The sequence below is a fragment of the Leucoraja erinacea genome, chromosome 17, assembly GCF_028641065.1.
Source record: "Leucoraja erinacea ecotype New England chromosome 17, Leri_hhj_1, whole genome shotgun sequence".
In the NCBI taxonomy this organism is placed as follows: domain Eukaryota; kingdom Metazoa; phylum Chordata; class Chondrichthyes; order Rajiformes; family Rajidae; genus Leucoraja; species Leucoraja erinaceus.
The window spans coordinates 43,268,115-43,286,837 of NC_073393.1; the positions used below are offsets into that span (position 1 = coordinate 43,268,115).

At 43.6% G+C, this 18,723-nt stretch overlaps 1 protein-coding gene across 1 annotated transcript in view; it reads left to right on the forward strand.

Moving 5' to 3' along the window:
* zcchc14 (zinc finger, CCHC domain containing 14) overlaps window positions 1–18,723 on the forward strand; it is a 107,508-nt gene that overhangs the window by 77,594 nt on the left and 11,191 nt on the right. Inside the window, exons 11-12 of the mRNA XM_055649064.1 lie at window positions 3,843–3,986; window positions 10,338–11,795. Coding sequence (XP_055505039.1) covers window positions 3,843–3,986; window positions 10,338–11,795 — 1,602 coding nt within the window. The remainder of the gene's footprint in view (window positions 1–3,842; window positions 3,987–10,337; window positions 11,796–18,723) is intronic.

Below are 18,723 nucleotides of genomic sequence, written 5' to 3' on the forward strand. Positions count from 1 at the left end.
CCAGGTTATTGAGGGAGGTCAGATAGAGGAGCGAGGGCCTTGACCAGCATATTTGTTTCTTATAGAAACATAGGAAATAGGGGCAGGAGGAGGCCATTCGGCCCTTCAAGCCAGTACCACCATTCATTGTGATCATGGCTGATCGTCCCAAATCAATAACCCGTGCCTGCCTTCTCCCCATATCCCTTGATTCCACTAGAGCTCTATCTAACTCTCTCTTAAATCCATCCAGTGATTTGGCCTCCACTGCCCTCTGTGGCAGGGAATTCCACAAATTCACAACTGTCTGGGTGAAAAAGTTTTTCTCACCTGTCTTAAATGACCTCCCCTTTATTCTCAGACTGTGGTCCCTGGTTCTGGACTCGCCCAACATTGGGAACATTTTTCTTGCATCTAGCTTGTCCAGTCCTTTAATAATACTATATGTTTCTATAAGATGCCCCCTCATCCTTTTAAACTCCAGTGAATACAAGCCTAGTCTTTTCAATCTTTCCCCATATGACAGTCCCGCCATCCCAGGGATCAATCTCGTAAACCTACACTGTACTGCCTCAATCACAAGGATGTCCTTCCTCAAATTAGGAGACCAAAACTGTACACAATACACCAGATGTGGTCTTACCAGAGCCCTATACAACTGCAGAAGAACCTCTTTACTCCTATACTGAAATCCTCTTGTTATGAAGGCCAACATTCTATTAGCTTTCTTCACTGCTTGCTGTACCTGCATGCCAACCTTCAGTGACTGGTGTACAAGGACACCAAGGTCTCGCTGCACCTCCCCCTTACCTAACCTAACCCCATTGAGATAATAATCTGCCCCCTTGTTTTTGCTGCAAAAGTGGATAACCTCACATTTATCTATATTATACTGTATCTGCCACGCATCTGCCCACTCACTCAACCTGTCCAGGCCACCCTGCAACCTCCTAACATCCTCTTCATAGTTCACACTGCCACCCAGCTTTGTGTCATCCACAAACTTGCTAGTGTTGCTCCTAATTCCCTTTTCCAAATCATTAATATGGTAAACTGTTGCGGCCCCAACACCAAGTCTTGCGGCACTCCACTCGCCACTGCCTGCCATTCTGAAAAGGACCCGTTCACTCCTACTGAAATGAAAAAAAATGAAATGATTCAATTTATTGTCATTGTCAGTGTACAGTACAGAGACAACGAAATGCATTTTTAGCATCTCCCTTGAAAGGGAGACACAGGGCGTCGCGGTGTGCCCTCTTTGCTTCATGTCTGCCAACCAATTTTCTATCCATGTCAACACCCTACCCCCAATACCATGTGCTCTAATTTTAGTCACCAGTCTCCCACGCGGGACCTTATCAAAGGCTTTCTGAAAGTCTAGATACACTACATCCACTGGCTCCCCTTCATCCATTTTACTTGTCACTTCTTCAAAAAATTCCAGAAGATTAGTCAAGCATGATTTCCCTTTCATAAATCCATGTTGACTTGGACTAATCCTTTTACTGCTATCCAAATGCCCCATTATTACCTCTTTAATAATTGACTCCAGCATCTTTCCCACCACCGAAGTCAGGCTAACTGGTCTGTAATTCCCCCTTTTCTCTCTCGCTCCTTTCTTGAAAAGTGGGATAACATTAGCTATCCTCCAATCCACAGGAACTGATCCTGAATCTATTGAACATTGGAAAATGATCACCAATGCGTCCACTGCTCTCACCAACTAGGGATAGTCAGCATGGCTTTGTATGGGGCAGGACGTGCCCTATTAGGTTGATTGAGGAGGTTGTTAAAATTCGTCAGACTTGATGAGTAGAATAATAATTCAAAGAGTCAAAGATCTTGTTGAACAAACTTGTACTAAGTCACCTAAGCTTGTTTTTGGATTCGCCAGACCAATCGCTTGCTCAACCACAAATCCCAAATCCTTTGCATTAGTTGGGAGGTTTACTTTATTTGTTATATGCATTGCAACCTCATAGTCCTGCTTCCACAATTCCAAAGGCACCTCAGATCAATAGGTTTTAGTATGGTGATAGTAAGGGCAGTAAGGATTGCTTTCCCTCTGGCTTCATTCTGAGCATGTTAATTAACCACCACGTCATGGGTCTGAAACTCCAAGTTAGCTAGGAATCTTGCGTGTTCTACAGGGGTTAGAACTTGTGGTATAGGTTGGCTCTTTTTAGTCTTACTCCTGGTACAGACCACGACTGGGGAGTGGACGCAGGTGTTACTGCAAGAACTGCAAACTTGATATTACCGTAGATTGGGGCTGCATGAATGGGGATGGTTGCTACAGCACATGAGTATTAGTATAGATTTTACTCTCCCATTGATCCAAATCAATCCTCGTAGTCTCTCTCTATCAAACCAAAGTCAACCATTAGATCACACAAGCTGTTGTTCGAGTCCTCTTTAAATTTATAGTGGATCGGTTTGTGGCCTTCAGTCTGTCAAACAATTTATTTCAAAATATTACTGTTGGTTTATAAAACACTGAATGATCCAGGGCAAAAATACATTTGTGATCAGCTAACTGTAAAACCAGCATTTATAATACAGAATATCAATGGCTTTAATCAGCCCAGTTCTAATATGTTGCTATTCAGTACCAATTCATTCTGTCCCTGTATTCGTTTTCATTACCATAATCTTATCTGTCCTACGAGGGAAAGCCTGTCTAAGAGAAATTTGAGCGATCTTGTGAAGTATATCATCAAGCAATGAGTTATTTCATGCCTTCCACAGTACACCTCCACAAAACTCAGTATTTAGAACCACAAAAGTTAATAAAAAATAAAAAAGTGGCAACCTCCCCACCTACGGAAGAATAATATACTCCCGCGGCCAAGCAGTCAAACTGCTGCTTCGAGATGATTGATGTTAACGCCCCCAAACAAATAGTTTCCACACGGTATCACTCTTTGACTCTATGAAAACAGTAGATTTGAAATTAAATGTAAAGCTTTTTTTTTTTTTTTTTTTTTTAATCACTTAACTTAGAATGTCCATCACAATATGTCTACTCATAATTACTGGTCCAATACGTTGCCCAATAAAGTTAAGCATTTCAAAGTAGCACATTTTAAAAGGTGCTACATATCATATTCTTCTTTTCAAGTTCAAGTTCACGTTTATTGTCACTTAACCAACTAAGGTACAGTCAAATTTGAGTTACCTTACAGCCATATTAAGTGAAAAGAACACAATACACACATAAAATTGAACATAAACATCCACCACAGTGGAATCAACATTTCTCACTGTGATGGAAGGCAATAGATTTCAGTCATCTTCCTCTTTGTTCGCCGTGGTCGGGCCATGAACACTCCGCAGTTCGCCGCTGCTGACAGTCCGATGTTCAAGCCCTCTCGTCGGGATTAACGAAACCCGGCAACACTCCGCGCATGGAGCTCCCAAATCGGTTACTTCTTACCGGAGACAGCGGGCTTCACGGTGTTAAAGTCCACAGGCCCCGCGGTCGGAGCACTTATTCGGGCGACACTCGGCAAAGGATCGCCCGCTCTGCGATGGTAAGTCCGCACTGTGCCAGCAGCTTGAAGCTCTGGTCCGGTCTCCAGGAGAGGCCGCACCAATCCAAGTTGTTAGGCCACAAGAAGCGAAACGGAGAAAATCGCAACTCCGTCGAGGTAAGTGACTGAAAACAAGTTTCCCCCTTTTTCCCCCTCCCCCCACATAAACTAACCAAGAAACATTGAAACATACTTTAAAGACATATTTAAAATAATAAAAACAGCGAAGGGACACGACAGACTGTTGGCGAGGCGGCCATTACGGGCTCCACCCGGTGGTCAATATACTCCAAACCATACTTGTGACTTTTATTTTCTGTTTCCTTTCAGAAATCCGGGTGGAGGTAGAACAGCGCCGTCGTACAGCAACAAAAGATAGCGGATCTTCCTCTGAATATTCAAGTTCACCATCAAGTCCCATAGCAATCCAGGGAAGAGAGGAGAGTTCAGATAGTGCAGATGAAAATGACAGAAGTAAGTTTATTAAAGTCATTGCAAAGAATAACAGAAGAAGCAATTCATTATTGATGTTTAGTTTACTTTAGAGATACAGCGCGGAACCAGTTCCTTCGGCCCACCGAGTCCGTGCCAACCAGCTATCCCCGCACACTAACACCACATACACTCGGGACAATTTTACCAAGCCAATTAACCCACACACTTGTACATCTTTGGAGTGTGGGTGGGAGGAAATCGGAGATCCCGGAGAAAACCCATCCAGGTCACGGGGAGAACGTGCAATCTTGATACAGACAGCACCTGTAGTCAGGATTGAATCCGGGTCTCTGGTGCTGTAAGGCAGCAACTCTACCGATGTTGATCCTGATATTGTACAAGGATCTCCCAGACGTTATGTGCCTCAGCTAATAAAGCTAGTATCGCAAATGTCGCCTTCACACTCTTATCTACCTGTGCTGCCATCTTTAAGGATCTTTGGATTTGCACAAGTTTCTTTGTCCTCTGTTCTCCCTCAGGCCTCCCATTGATGGTCTATGCCCTACCATCTCTACTACATATGTAGCAAGACTAAGGTAAAATGTTAGAAAGATGATAGTAGTCCACAAAATGCTTCAGAAAAGTATGGATTCAAATAGAACCAATTGTGTTTTTGCATTGAAGTAATTAAATATCTAGATACATTAGCAATAAAATTGTACAGGACTACGTACCTTTAAAGAAAAAGGACTTTTTCTGAGAATTCTCTCGCATTATAGAATCTATATACTATGTTTAATAAGCCTAATCAAAAACAGCATTACTTGCTGTGTTTTTCATGCAAAGTTGCTGAGTTATCGAAATATTGCAGTATATTTAGAAGCCATTTCCATTAATTAAGTTGTCTATGTGACTCATAAACTCTGCAGACTATTTTTACAAAAGCATTCCGATACAACAAATATACAGCATGCTTCAGCATCATTTACAAGAATCTGCGTGATCTGAGGTCAAGGAGTTATGTGTTTGGACTTGGGTATAAGCAGTCATAGGCATAGAGAGATACAGCATGTGACAGGCCCTTCGGCCCTCCGAGTGCACTTTGACCATTATCCAGTTACACTATCCTAATCAACGTTTTGTCAATTCTCTCTATATTGTCATCAATTCCCCCCAGATTCACCTACTCACCGACACAAAAGGGGCAATTTATAACGGTCAATTAACCTACCAACCAATCTTTGGGATGTAGGAGAAAAGCAGAACATCTGGAGAAACCCTCTCAGTTACACGGATAAAGTGTAAACTCCACATGGACAGAACATGGGTCCCTGACAGTGTAAGGCAGCAACACTACCCGCTGTGCCACCCCTCCAGATATGAATTGTTTACTCTGGAACATTTGCAGGTTGAGGAAAAGCCTGATAGTAGAACTATAAAACTATAAAATATAGAACAGTACAGCACTAGAACAGGCCCTATTTGTGTTGCACATGATGCCCAACTAAACTGATCACATCTGCCTGTACATGATACATATCCCTATTCCCTGTACTTTCATGTTCCTATTTAAAAGCCTCTTTTAATGCCACTATTGTGTATTCAACTCCACCACCACCCCTGGCAATGCATTCCTGGCCCCAACCGCTACTCTGTGTAAAAACTCTTGCCCTGCGCATCTCCATTAAATAGTCCCCCTCTCATTTTGTAGCTGTGCCCTCTAGTGTTGGACACCTTCACCCTGGGGATAAAGGTTCTGGCTATCTACCCTCTCTGTGCCCCTCGTAATTTGAGAGGCATAGATGAGGTAGACAGTCAGAACCATTTTCCCAGGGTGGAAATGTCAAAGACCAGAGGCCATAGCTTTGAGGTGAGAGTGGCAAAGTCGAAAGGAGGTGTATACGGCAAGATTAGACACAGAGAGGTGGATGCCAGGAACACACTGTCAGGTGTGATTGTAAAGGCAAATATGATAATGGAATTTTAAAAGGTTTTCAGGCACATGGATATGCAATAAATAGAGGAATATGGATCACATGCAGGCAGAGGAGATCAGTTTAACGTGGCATCATGTTCGGCATGGACACTTTGGGCAGAAGGGCCCTTTACCCGCTGAGTTTCTCCAGCAATTTTGTGTACCTTCGATCTTCCAGCATCTGCAGTTCCTTCTTGAACCCTTTCCTGTACTGTGTTCTCAATCTAAGTTCCTCCATTTGCTCTGCCTTTACGTTCATAAAACGTAGGATGGTCCACTGACAATCACTGGTAGAAGAATTGATGTGCTTGATATTTGAAGAGCATCTTTCATTTCGGGACAGCATAAAGCTCCTTTGATGTTGAGTGAAATTTAGATTTACTAAAATGATTCCAAGGCTAAGAAGCTTTATCTATAGACTGAAAAAGCTAAAGATAGATAGACACAAAAAGCTGGAGTAACTCAGCGGGTCAGACAGCACCTCTGGAAAAAAGGGAAAGAACGTCAAGCCCCTTCTTCACTCCTATTCCCTTTCTCCAGAGATGCTGAGTTAATCCAGCTTTTTGTGTCAATCTTTGGTTTAAACCAGTATCTGCAGTTCCTTCTTACTGAAGAAAGAAGGAACTGCAGATGCTGGTTTAAACTGAAGATTGACACAAAAAGCTGCTTGAGAATCTGATAGAATCGTAGAGAGATACCTCACGAAAACAGCTCCTCCAACGACTGTGTTTAGTGACCTAACCCTACAATAATGCCATTTTTATTCTATTCTCATTTTCATCAAGATTCTAATATTCACCTACACACTAGGAGCAATTTACAGTAGAGATTTAACCTACCAACCCACATGTTTAACCAGAGGTCTTTTTAAATAAACTGACCCCATCAATTCTCCCTGCAGGGACATTGACATCTATGGTATCCATTAGTTAGATATGGGAGAGAGAATTTCAAAATAACAGGAGACGTAACATTAAAGATGACTCTGGGGAAAGACAAAGATGAAAGGTTACAGTCACATTGAACAATGGTGATTTAGTTAATCTCCACAAGTAACCATTGTGTCATGAATATAAAAATGCTGTAGGCGCTATGACTCTTTGAAACATTTTGGGTTCTCTCAGAGTGTTTCCGCAGAGTTAATAAACCGACTTGTACAATACAAGAGTTTAGGACATTTTAGTAGATGGTGCAAATGTCCAAGCAATCCTAAGAAACAGTGGTAAATTAAAAGAATATTAAGCTTTCTATCGAGAGTTGTCAAATAGGAGCTGAAAAAATCTCATGACCAAGCCATTCAGTGCCCTCCATAATGTTTGGGACAAAGACCCATCATTTATTTATTTGCCTATGCCTTTGAGATTTGTCATAGAAAAAAATCAAGTGGTTAAAGTGCACATTGTCAGATTTTAATAAAGGCCATTTTTGTAGATTTTGGTTTCACCATGTAGAAATTACAGCAGTGTTTATACATATACAGAGTCCCACCATTTCATGGCACCATAATGTTTGGGACACAGCAATATCAAGTAAATGAAAGTAGTCATGTAATTCCAGTCCTAATCTTCGCCCCGTAGTCTGGTTCAGTCAAACATCGAATACAAGCACTGGTAATCAACTCTCTTTATTATCTAACACCAATACGATACCTAATACAAAACCTTGAGTCCGATTCTTGTCTCTACTCGTTTAAGCCCTTCAGCCTCATGCGAATAGAACAACTCCAGCACATCAGCACAGTACCAAAATTAAACAATTTGGGCAAGGCCCCTCCCCCCTTCAGTTCTCTCTTCAGCATATAAAAGGCATGCTCAATTAGGTTCAAATCGGATGATTGACTTGGCCACACAAGAATTGACCATTTTTTAGCTTTGAAAAGTTCCTTGTTGCTTTAAGGGCCTGTTCCACTGTACGAGGTAATTCAAGAGTTCTCCCGAGTTTCCCCTGATTCGAACTCGGAGAATTACGGTAATAGCCGTTCGTAGGTACTCGCGGCTCTCGTGGACATTTTTCAACATGTTGAAAAATCTTCACAAGTCTTCACGAGCTTACCGCGTTTCCCAAGTACCTGCCGTTAACATTACGAGCCGCTAAGAGACATCCCGAGCTCCGACGTACCCGGCACGTACATTCTACGTGCTTTCCACGAGTTTTAATTTTTATTTTTTAAACTCGGGAGAGCTCTTGAATTACCTCGTACAGTGGGGCAGGCCCTTTAGCAATATATTTGGGATCATTGTCTTGCTGTAGAATGAACTGCCGGCCAATGAGTTTTGAGGCATTTGTTTGACGAGCAGATAGGATGTGTCTATCCACTTCAGAATTCATTATGCTACTACCATCAGCAGTTGTATCATCAATGAAGATAAGTGAGCCAGTACCTTCAGCAGCCATACATGCCCAGGCCATAACAACCCCACCACTGTGTTTCACAGATGAGGTGGTATGCTTTGGATCTTGGGCAGTTCCTTGTCGCCTCCATACTTTGGTCTTGCCATCACTCTGATATAAGTTAAACTTGGTCTCTTCTGTTCACAAGAACTTTTTCCAGAACTGTGGTTGCTCTTATAAGTACTTGGCAAACTATAACCTGGCCGATATTTATGGATAACCAGTGGTTTGTATCTTGCAGTGTAGCCTCTGTATTTCTGTACATTAAATCTTCTGCGGATAGTGGTCATTGACAAATCCACACCTGACTCCTGAAGAGTGTTTCTGATCTGTCGGACAGGTGTTTGGGTTTTTTTCTTTATTATAGAGAGAATTCTTCTGTCATCAGCTGTGGAGGTCTTCCTTGGCCTGCCAGTCCCTTCGCGATTTGTAAGCTCACCAGTGCTCTCTTTCTTCTTAATGATGTTCCAAACAGTTGATTTTGGTAAGCCTAAGGTTTGGCTGATGTCTCTAACAGTTTTATTCTTGTTTCTCAGTCTCATCTTCTTTATCTTTCATTGGCACAATTTGGTCCTCGTGTTGATAAACACCAGTAAAAAATTCCAAAGTTGATGAAAAGACTGGAGGAAAGACTAGAAACATGGAAACATAGAAAATAGGTGCAGGAGGAGGCCATTCGGCCCTCGAGCCAGCACCGCCATTCATTGTGATCATGGCTGATCGCCCCCTATCAATAACCCGTGCCTGCCATCTCCCCATATCCCTTGACTCCACTAGCCCCTAGAGCTCTATCTAGCTCTCTCTTAAATCCATCCAGTGACTTGGCCTCCACTGCCCTCTGTGGCAGGGAATTCAATAAATAGGAATAGAGAGCTCACTAGGTGCTGTGACCTATCTTATACCTGCATTAAGGAGGCAATTAAACACACCTGAGCAATTACAGACACCTGTGAAGCCATGTGTCCCAAACATTATGGTGCCCTGAAATAGGGGGACTATGTACAAACACAGCTGTAATTTCTACATGGTAAAACCAAAATGGATAAAAAATGGCCTTTAATAAAATCTGACATTGTGCGCTTTAACCACATGTGATTTTTTTTCCATTACTAATCTCAAATTATGGAGTACAGAGGCAAATAAATAAATGACGGGTCTTTGTCCCAAACATTATGGAGGGCACTGTATCTTGTATGCACCGGTGAGACCATAATTGATTACTGCATGCATTTCTAATAACCATATAACCATATAACAATTACAGCACGGAAACAGGCCATCTCGGCCCTACAAGTCCGTGCCGAACAACTTTTTTTCCCTTAGTCCCACCTGCCTGCACTCATACCATAACCCTCCATTCCCTTCTCATCCATATGCCTATCCAATGGATTTTTAAATGATACCAATGAACCTGCCTCCACCACTTCCACTGGAAGCTCATTCCACACCGCTACCACTTTCTGAGTAAAGAAGTTCCCCCTCATATTACCCCTAAACTTCTGTCCCTTAATTCTGAAGTCATGTCCTCTTGTTTGAATCTTCCCTATTCTCAAAGTGAAAAGCTTGTCCACATTAACTCTGTCTATCCCTCTCATCATTTGAAAGACCTCTATCAAGTCCCCCCTTAACCTTCTGCGCTCCAGAGAATAAAGACCTAACTTATTCAACCTATCTCTGTAACTTAATTGTTGAAACCCAGGCAACATTCTAGTAAATCTCCTCTGTGCTCTCTCTACTTTGTTGACAAAATTTTATCTATTTTAGTTTGTGAAATGCAACCAAATAACAAGATGTTCATTTGCTATTGTCAATGTTGTATTTACAGTGGGAAAAATACATTATCCACAAGCGAGAAAACACAATGTTATCGTTTCAACTACTTGAATGTGTTTCGAAATATTTAAGCTGAAAACTATTGATCAAAACAGACAATATTTTAAGACTCAATTCATGGAGAACTTAAATTTAGTATTTTAATTATTAATGATTAAATTGGTTACTAATTCATATAACTACTCTTGCAGGTGCAGAGACTGTTTTGGATATTCAAATTAGGGAGAAACCAGCGATGTTATCAAGTCAACTGAGCAACCTGAACACTGGGCCATGGAGGCCCACAGCACAAGTCTCTCCAGTACAAAATGAAACTGGATTAGCCCATCCAAGTCATGTATCTTCAGCCATTTCCACAGTGCAGATGATGCCAGTGATTTCTTCAAACATTGCCCCCAGCCGAATGCTGAATTCAGTACGCAAGTCAGAAAGAAGTAGCTTTGATATAAAGCCAATAACAGGCATATCTTCTCCAATCCACACAAGTCAAACTGTTGACCTTGGAAGCAAACTTCACGAAGGACCTACCAATAGCATCAAAGTGGAAAAAAAGTTTGGCTCTCTTGGAGCTATGGTTATAGATGTAATGCCAACTTCTCCAGTTCAAGCTTCCCAAAGATCAACAATTGTGTCAGAAAATAATGGGATTTCATCCAATGTGGTCAATTTTGGAATTAGGACTAAAGATGGACCTCCTTCCTCCATGGATAATCCATCCAAAACAACTCCATTATCAGCACTGAGAATGGACACCTGTCCTTCCACTCCTGCACCATGTAACTCTGCATACAACATTTCTCAGTCGCAGATGAAACTTCTGGTCTCTTCCCCCATTCCTACAGAACCATTGTTGGTGGGACAGACTGCCTATAATAGTGTTGTACAAGTGAAAAGCGTCTCACCTGCTGTAATAAGTTCAAGAACAGTTCCTTATTCAGCAAACACCAAAGTTGCCTTTTCAACAATTCAGTGTTCACCTGTAACCTCCATTTCTGGCACTTTCTGCACGAACACCAATAATGCACCTGCCAATAGCCACACCTCGGTGTCCTTCACAAACGTTGCAAGTATGCCAAATTGTCCTATCTCTAGTTCCAGTCCGACTCTCTCCTCTGTGGCTAAAAACAGTTACATTAACAGCAATAATGGTAATGGAGGCTCAGGAATAAATGTCCCATTGCAACAGCAACAGCAAACTGGGTGCAACGTGTGTAGTTCATGTGGCTGCAGCGGAAACTGCGGCTCCAATCCTTTGACAATTAACTATGCTAATTACTTCCAAAGCCCATTTTCAGGGCATTCAGTGCTAACTTTTCCAATTTTTCCATTCAATCCTTTATGTAACAATGGTTACATCAGCACCCAATATAATAATAATACTGCTTTCCCCTATCCCATTGTTCCAACCCCTGGCTACAATACTGCAATAACTCCCGATTCCATCATTAGTGGACCATCAAACTTTGTCATGCCTCCCATGCAGAATTTCCTGGGTGGTACAACTGCAGTATATCAGACACAACACATACTAGGAAGCACAAATGGATCTGGATATAAAAAGAATGGACATATTTCATGCTACAACTGTGGGGCTAATGGGCATCGAGCTCAGGACTGCAAACAGCCAGCAATGGATTCCAATCAGCAAGGTAACATATTCAACTTTTAATAGAAATACAGTCAATTGGGCCCCTTCTTGTCAGAACGACTTCATGCTGAAGTGAATGTAAATATTTACGGTGGAATGAAGGCTTAAAGAAACTCGATTAGTTTACATATTATTAAAAGCATGAGCTACGTGAAGCTTTCAGATATCTGAAACACCATGGTACAAAGCATCTACTGGTGTATTTTATTTAAAGTTTTAACTTACCTTTTAAAGGTGATTACATTTCTATATTGTATATTTTCAGTGTACCTCATGCAATTGGGCAATTAGTTTAATCAAGATATATCAAATTTCAACATCATTTTAAATGAGGAAAATGCATGAAATTCTGTTCTTTACTATCATTGTTAATTCTCCACACACTGTTCAGCTGGAGCAATATATTAGTTATAATTCTCTAAGCAAAACTTTCATTTACAGAGAATTCTAGCATCAAAAACAATAGTTTCATTAAACAGTTTTAAATGGGGTTAATTCTAGGGACAGTTGTCTATTACACGCAACATCAAATTTAGACTGTGGGCCGAGCATCGAAAATGTGTCTAGAATTTATTTTTCGTGACCCGTCTGGGAACTACTTGAAATTTTGCACAGATTTAGATAACATATAATTGCGAAGGAAGTCATAACTCGTCGGTGCCAAAAGTTGCACATTAACTAATTAGAAAATGAGATCGAAAAATTAAGCGCCATCTAGTGTTCAATGCTCATATTACTCCATGGGGAGGCTAATTCCGTTCTGCTGTCTATTTAAACTATATATTATACCATACTAGACTAAGTGGGACCCGTTGGGTCCCAGCTTCATACGGGAGGGCTGGTCCCCCAACGCAACATTACACTTTTGCACCAATTCCAATATTGCTGGGGGGGGGGGGGGGGGGCTTTCTGGAGTGCTAGCATGGTGTGGGCCGAAGGGACTGGTTTCCAGAGGGCTAGTATGGACATTGTGGGCCAAGTAGATTCTTGGGTTGGCAGCTCAGTCACAGACCACACACACACTCACTGATTCACACACCATATATATGACAGTAAACTTTCTTGAATACTCACACAGCTGAGCGTGGCTTCTCCACTTTTGGGCTTCCGCAGTCGGTGGCACTTCCGCAATCAGCGTGACCTCTGCACTTACCGGAAATTACGCAATCCGCGCGACCTGTCCACTAAGCTGATGTCATGAAATGAGCGGGACTTTTAAATCAAACACAGCCGGATCTAATAAAGCATTTATTCCTTCCAAACACAGTCGAGCCTAATAAAGCATTGCAGTTTCAAGCACAGGCAGGGCAGCAGGTCAAACAACTCGTGGCATTGTCATTAAGGGCTAACAAATAATTTATTGCAAGTAAATTGCATACTCACAGTTCAGTTGATTCATAGCTTAGAATGAGAGTCTTGGCCTCTCCCTCGCGATCTTGCAGAGTGACTGAGTCACGTCCGGGCATCCAGGGTTTTATACTCCTGCCCCCCCCCCCCCCCCTCAGGACCTGCTAAGAGGAGGACAGTGAGTAAGATGGCCAAAAAATCAGCGATATTTGGTAGCATTTTTTCTAAAATCAATATACAGCGCAGACAGGAAGTGGTCAAATGACACTTTTAATTATATACTCGGCCAAGTGCAGAACCGTTGGGTCTGTTCCCCCAACGTGCGGTTGCGATGGGAGGAGGCGGCTTGAGGCGTCTCACACACACACTAACCAACCTCTCACACACGCAAGCGCACACACATTAACCACCCCTCACACACATACACACCTACACCCCCATTAATATTATATTAATATTATTAATTCACTCCTTTTACCCCATGCCCTGCCCTATCCATTCACACATAGCCCCCAATTCGCAGGCACAGAGAGGGAGACGGAGGCACAGAGAGAGAGAGAGAGACTCGGAGGCACAGAGAGAGGGACACGGAGGCACAGAGAGAGAGATACGGAGGCACAGAGAGAGGGACACGGAGGCACAGAGAGAGAGATACGGAGGCACAGAGAGAGGGACACGGAGGCACAGAGAGAGGGACACGGAGGCACAGAGAGAGGGACACGGAGGCACAGAGAGAGGGACACGGAGGCACAGAGAGAGTGACACGGAGGCACAGAGAGAGAGACACGGAGGCACAGAGAGAGGGACACGGAGGCACAGAGAGAGGGACACGGAGGCACAGAGAGAGGGACACGGAGGCACAGAGAGAGGGACACGGAGGCACAGAGAGAGGGAGGCACAGAGAGGGACACGGAGGCACAGAGAGAGGGACACGGAGGCACAGAGAGAGGGACACGGAGGCACAGAGAGAGGGACACGGAGGCACACAGAGAGTGACACAGAGGCACAGAGAGAGGGACACAGAGGCACACACAGAGAGGGTCACACAGAGGGACACAGAGGCACACACAGAGAGGGTCACACAGAGGCACACACAGAGAGGGTCACGGAGGCACACAGAGAGGGGACACACAGAGAGGGGCACAGAAAGGGACACGGACGCAGGAGAGCTTCCTGCCTTTTGTAGCTGGGGTTTCCGATTTACGGCGTCTTTTGAGCAGGTGACCCTGCTGGTGCGAGCGGAGCAGGCGATCAAAAGCAGCAGAGGGCCGGCCGATCGAGAGAGGGGGGGGGGGGATAGGGTGGAGTGGGCGGGCGGGCGGGCTTGATCCTGGGTGAGCCTGCGGGCCGCCAGCGAGGACGGCGAAAAGCAGCAGGGGGACTAGCCGATCTGTGGCTTCCGCCAGCGTGACAAAGCCAGGCCGGGGGGGGAGTGGGGGGGGACACGTGGAGGAGTGCCGTGCGGCAGCGGCCGTTATCGTAGTGCGGGGCACGCGATGAGAAGGTGGCCAGCGGGAGGCAAAAAAATGACTGAGTGAGGGGGTGGGGATTTGAAACTGTGATGACAGCATCTGCTTTGAATGGAGAGCGGGTGGCGGTGCTGCTAGCGCAAGGGCATTGTGACATCCGCAGCTGCTGATTTAAAGAAAAGAGTACGTTTTGTGTAGGATTTTATTAAAAATGTGTACAGAAAAATGACTAAATTTAATGAGGAGTGGATTTGCAAATGTAAAAGTAAAATCGCTAGCGAAATGGTAAAAATCTCGCCGTTTATGCATCTGGTTTTCGCGGAGTAACGAATCAAAGGCAAAATCAAAGGGAAAATTTCAAAGGCAAAATGACATACACACACACACACACACACACAGTTTTAAATGTATATAGATATGATTATCATATGACGTGAATTTGACTGTAATTATATATAATTATCTATTTATCTCTATACTTATAAAGCTCTAATCTTGGATGTGTATTTATTTGTGTGATGTTCGTGTTGGATTTGCATCTTCTCGAAAACACGACGCGCTAACAGTGAAATTTTTACATATTCCGACAGAGATTTACGCTGTGAAATCACCTTATCTGAAAATTTCATGCTTCATTTCCCGAGTTATTTATGAAAATGTTAAAAAATTTCAAATAACATAGAAAATAAACTAGCTGTTGACGTCACAATGGGTCTGCTCGCGCGACCTGTACGCACTGTTTTCCACGCGCAGCCGGCTCGCCCATCAGGCTCCTCTGCTCCTTTCCCCCCTCTCTCTCTCCTCTCCCCCCTCCCCTCCTCCCCCCCTCTTCCTCCTCCTCTCCCCTCTCCTCCCCCCCCCCTCTCTCCCCTCTACTCTCTCTCCCCCTCCTCTCTCTCCCGCTTTTCTCTCTCCCTTCCCCTCCTCTCTCTCCCGCTCCCCCTTCTGCTTGTTATTTATCATTTTTATTTAACAGTTCATATCATAATTTTACAAAGATAAATCAATTGTAAAACAAAATTATCAGCAAGGTTAGCATTACCTTTATTCCTTCGAAACCTTGCTATTGTTTTGATGTAATTAGGAGGCAGTCCGCCAGAGTGTTCGCTGCCTAGTTACCATGAAACAAAGTGCGTGATTGGTCAATTGGCGTCCGACGCAACGTCAAACATGCATTGATTGGGCAATTACTACTCAGAAAATTATTACTCGGAAAGCTTAAACGAAAAAGCACCTCGGCCAACAGCTTTAATAATAAACGTATTTAAATTATCTTTCCGCAATCCGCAATGGTTCCTGATCAGCAATTTCCAGAGTGATCAGGATGTTGCACAACTCTGGGAATTCCAAGTGGATGCCTTTACAGAATCTTTCATTTACAACACTGCAGGGCTGGATGATCTGGGTATAAAGAAAGTAAAAGAAGCATCTACTTTCTGCCTTACGTAGTTTAAACTGTACTGAAACACAAATGAAGTGTTTTTAAAGTATAGTGACAGTGGTAATGCATCCAGTGGGCTGCAAACTGCAGCAGAATCGGTAGTAAGGAAGGTAAATGCAATGCTAACATTTATTTCAAGAGGACTAGAATCCAAAAACGGGTGTAATGCTGAGGCTTTATGAGGCACTGGTCAGACCACATTTGGAGTATTGTGAGCAAATTTGGGCCCCATATCTGAGGAAGGATGTGCTGGTGCTAGAGAGAGTCCAGACAAGGATAACAAGAATGACCCCCGGAATTAGTGCGTTAACATATGATGAACGTTTGACGGCACTGGGCCTCTACTCGCTGGAGTTTAGAAAGATGAGAGGGTACCTCATTTAAACTTACCAAATAGTGAAAGGCCTGGACAGGGTGGATGTGGAGACGATGTTTGCACTAGTGGGAGAATTTAGGACTGGAAATCATAGCCTCGGAATAAAAGGGTGTTTCTTTAGGAAGAATGGCGCAGCGGTAGTGTTGCTGCCTTACAACGCTTTCAGCGCTGGAGACCCGGGTTCAATCCAGACTACAGGTGCTGTCTATACAGAGTTTGTACGTTCTCCCCGTGACTGCATGAGTTTTCTCCAAGATCTTCGGTTTCCTCCCATACTCCAAAGACGTACAGGTTTGTAGGTTAATTGGCCTGGTATAAATGTAAAAATTGTCCCTAGTGTGTGTGTGTGTAGGGTAGTGTTAACATGCGGGGATCGCTGGTCGGCGCAAACTCGCTGGGCCAAAGGACCTGTTTACGCGCTGTATCTCTAAACTAAACTAAACTAAGATGAGGAAGAATTTCTTTAATCAGGGTGGTGAATCTGTGGAATTCATTGCCCCAGAACGCTGTGGAAGCCAAGACAAAGGCAGAGATAGAAAGATTCTTGATTAGTATGGGTATCAGGGGTTATGGAGAGAATGCAGGAGAATGGGGCTGAGAGGCGAAGATAGTTCAGCCATGATTGAATGGCAGAGGAGACTTGATGGGTACAATGGCCTAATTCTTCTCCTATCACTCATGAACCTGTGCATTGAGATAATGACTGGTTAATTAGTTCCTTCATGGTGTTGATTAGGAGGGGAACGCATGGTGATTGAATACTTTCCAGGATGTCAGAAGGAAATTCCCCCTCTCATTGGAAATAGAGATACATTAAATTAAGGTCCTGATGTTTGTAAGCGCTATCGTTCCCCACGTATGCACAATTTGACTTGTGACATTGAATCATGGAGATACTTGGAGTAGCTGAAATGGTGTCAAATCTCACACAGTGCAATTCAGGCAATCAATTCAATTCAGTCCATGTCAGTTTGATTCAGTGTCACAAATACTGGAGTCAATTATAAAAGATGTAATAGCCACACATTTGGATAGCAGTAACAGGATAGGTCCGAGTCAGCATGGATTTATGAAAGGGAAATCATGCCTGACTAATCTTCTGGAATTTTATGAAGATGGAACTAGGAAAATGGACAAGGGAGAGCCAGTGGATGTAGTGTATCTGGACTTTCAGAAAGCATTTGATAAGGTCCCACATAGGAGATTAGTGGGCAAAATTAGACCATATGGTATTAGGGGTAGAGTGCTGACATGGAATGAAAATTGGTTGGCAGATAGGAAACAAAGAGTAGGGATTAACGGGTCCCTTTCAGAATGGCAGGCAGTGACTAGTGGGGTACCGCAAGGCTCGGTGCTGGGACTGCAGCTATTTACAATATACATCAATGATTTGGATGAAGGGATTCAGTAACATTAGCAAATTTGCAGATGACACAAAGCTGGGTGGCAGTGTGAACTGTGAGGAGGATGCTATGAGAATGCAGGGTGACTTGGACAGGTTGGGGGAGTGGGCAGATGTATGGCAGATGAAGTTTAATGCGGATAAATGTGAGCTTATCCACTTTGGTAGCAAAAACAGGAAGGCAGATTACTATCTAAATGACGTCAAGTTGGGAAAAGGGGAAGTACAACGGGTTCTGGGGGGTCCTTGTTCATCAGTCTATGAAAGTTATGCCCCTGTCCCACTTAGGAAACCTCAATGGAAACCTCTGGAGACTTTGCGCCCCAAGGTTTCCGTGCAGTTCCCGGAGGTTGCAGGTGGTTGCCGGAGGTTGCAGGTAGGGAGACTGACAAAAACCTCCGGGAACCACGCGGAAACCTTGGGTGGGGCGCGGTCTCCAGAGGTTTCCGTTCAGGTTTCCTAAGTGGGACAGGGGCATAAATGCATGCAGGTACAGCAGGCAGTGAAGAAAGCGAATGGCATGTTGGCCTTTATAACAAGAGGAGTCGAATATAGGAGCAAAGAGGTCCTTCTACAGTTGTACAGAGCCCTAGTGAGACCACACCTGGAGTATTGTGTGCAGTTTTAGACCCCTAATTTGAGGAAGGACATTCTTGCTATTGAGGGAGTGCAACGTAGGTTTACAAGGTTTTAATTCTCGGGATGGCGGGACTGACATATGCTGAGAGAATGGAGTGGCTGGGCTTGTACACTCTGGAGTTTAGAAGGATGAGAGGGGATCTCATTGAAACATATAAGATTGTTAAGGGTTTGGACAAGCTAGAGGCAGGAACATGTTCCCGATCTTGGGGGGGTCCAAAACCAGGGGCCACAGTTTAAGAATAAGAAGTAAGC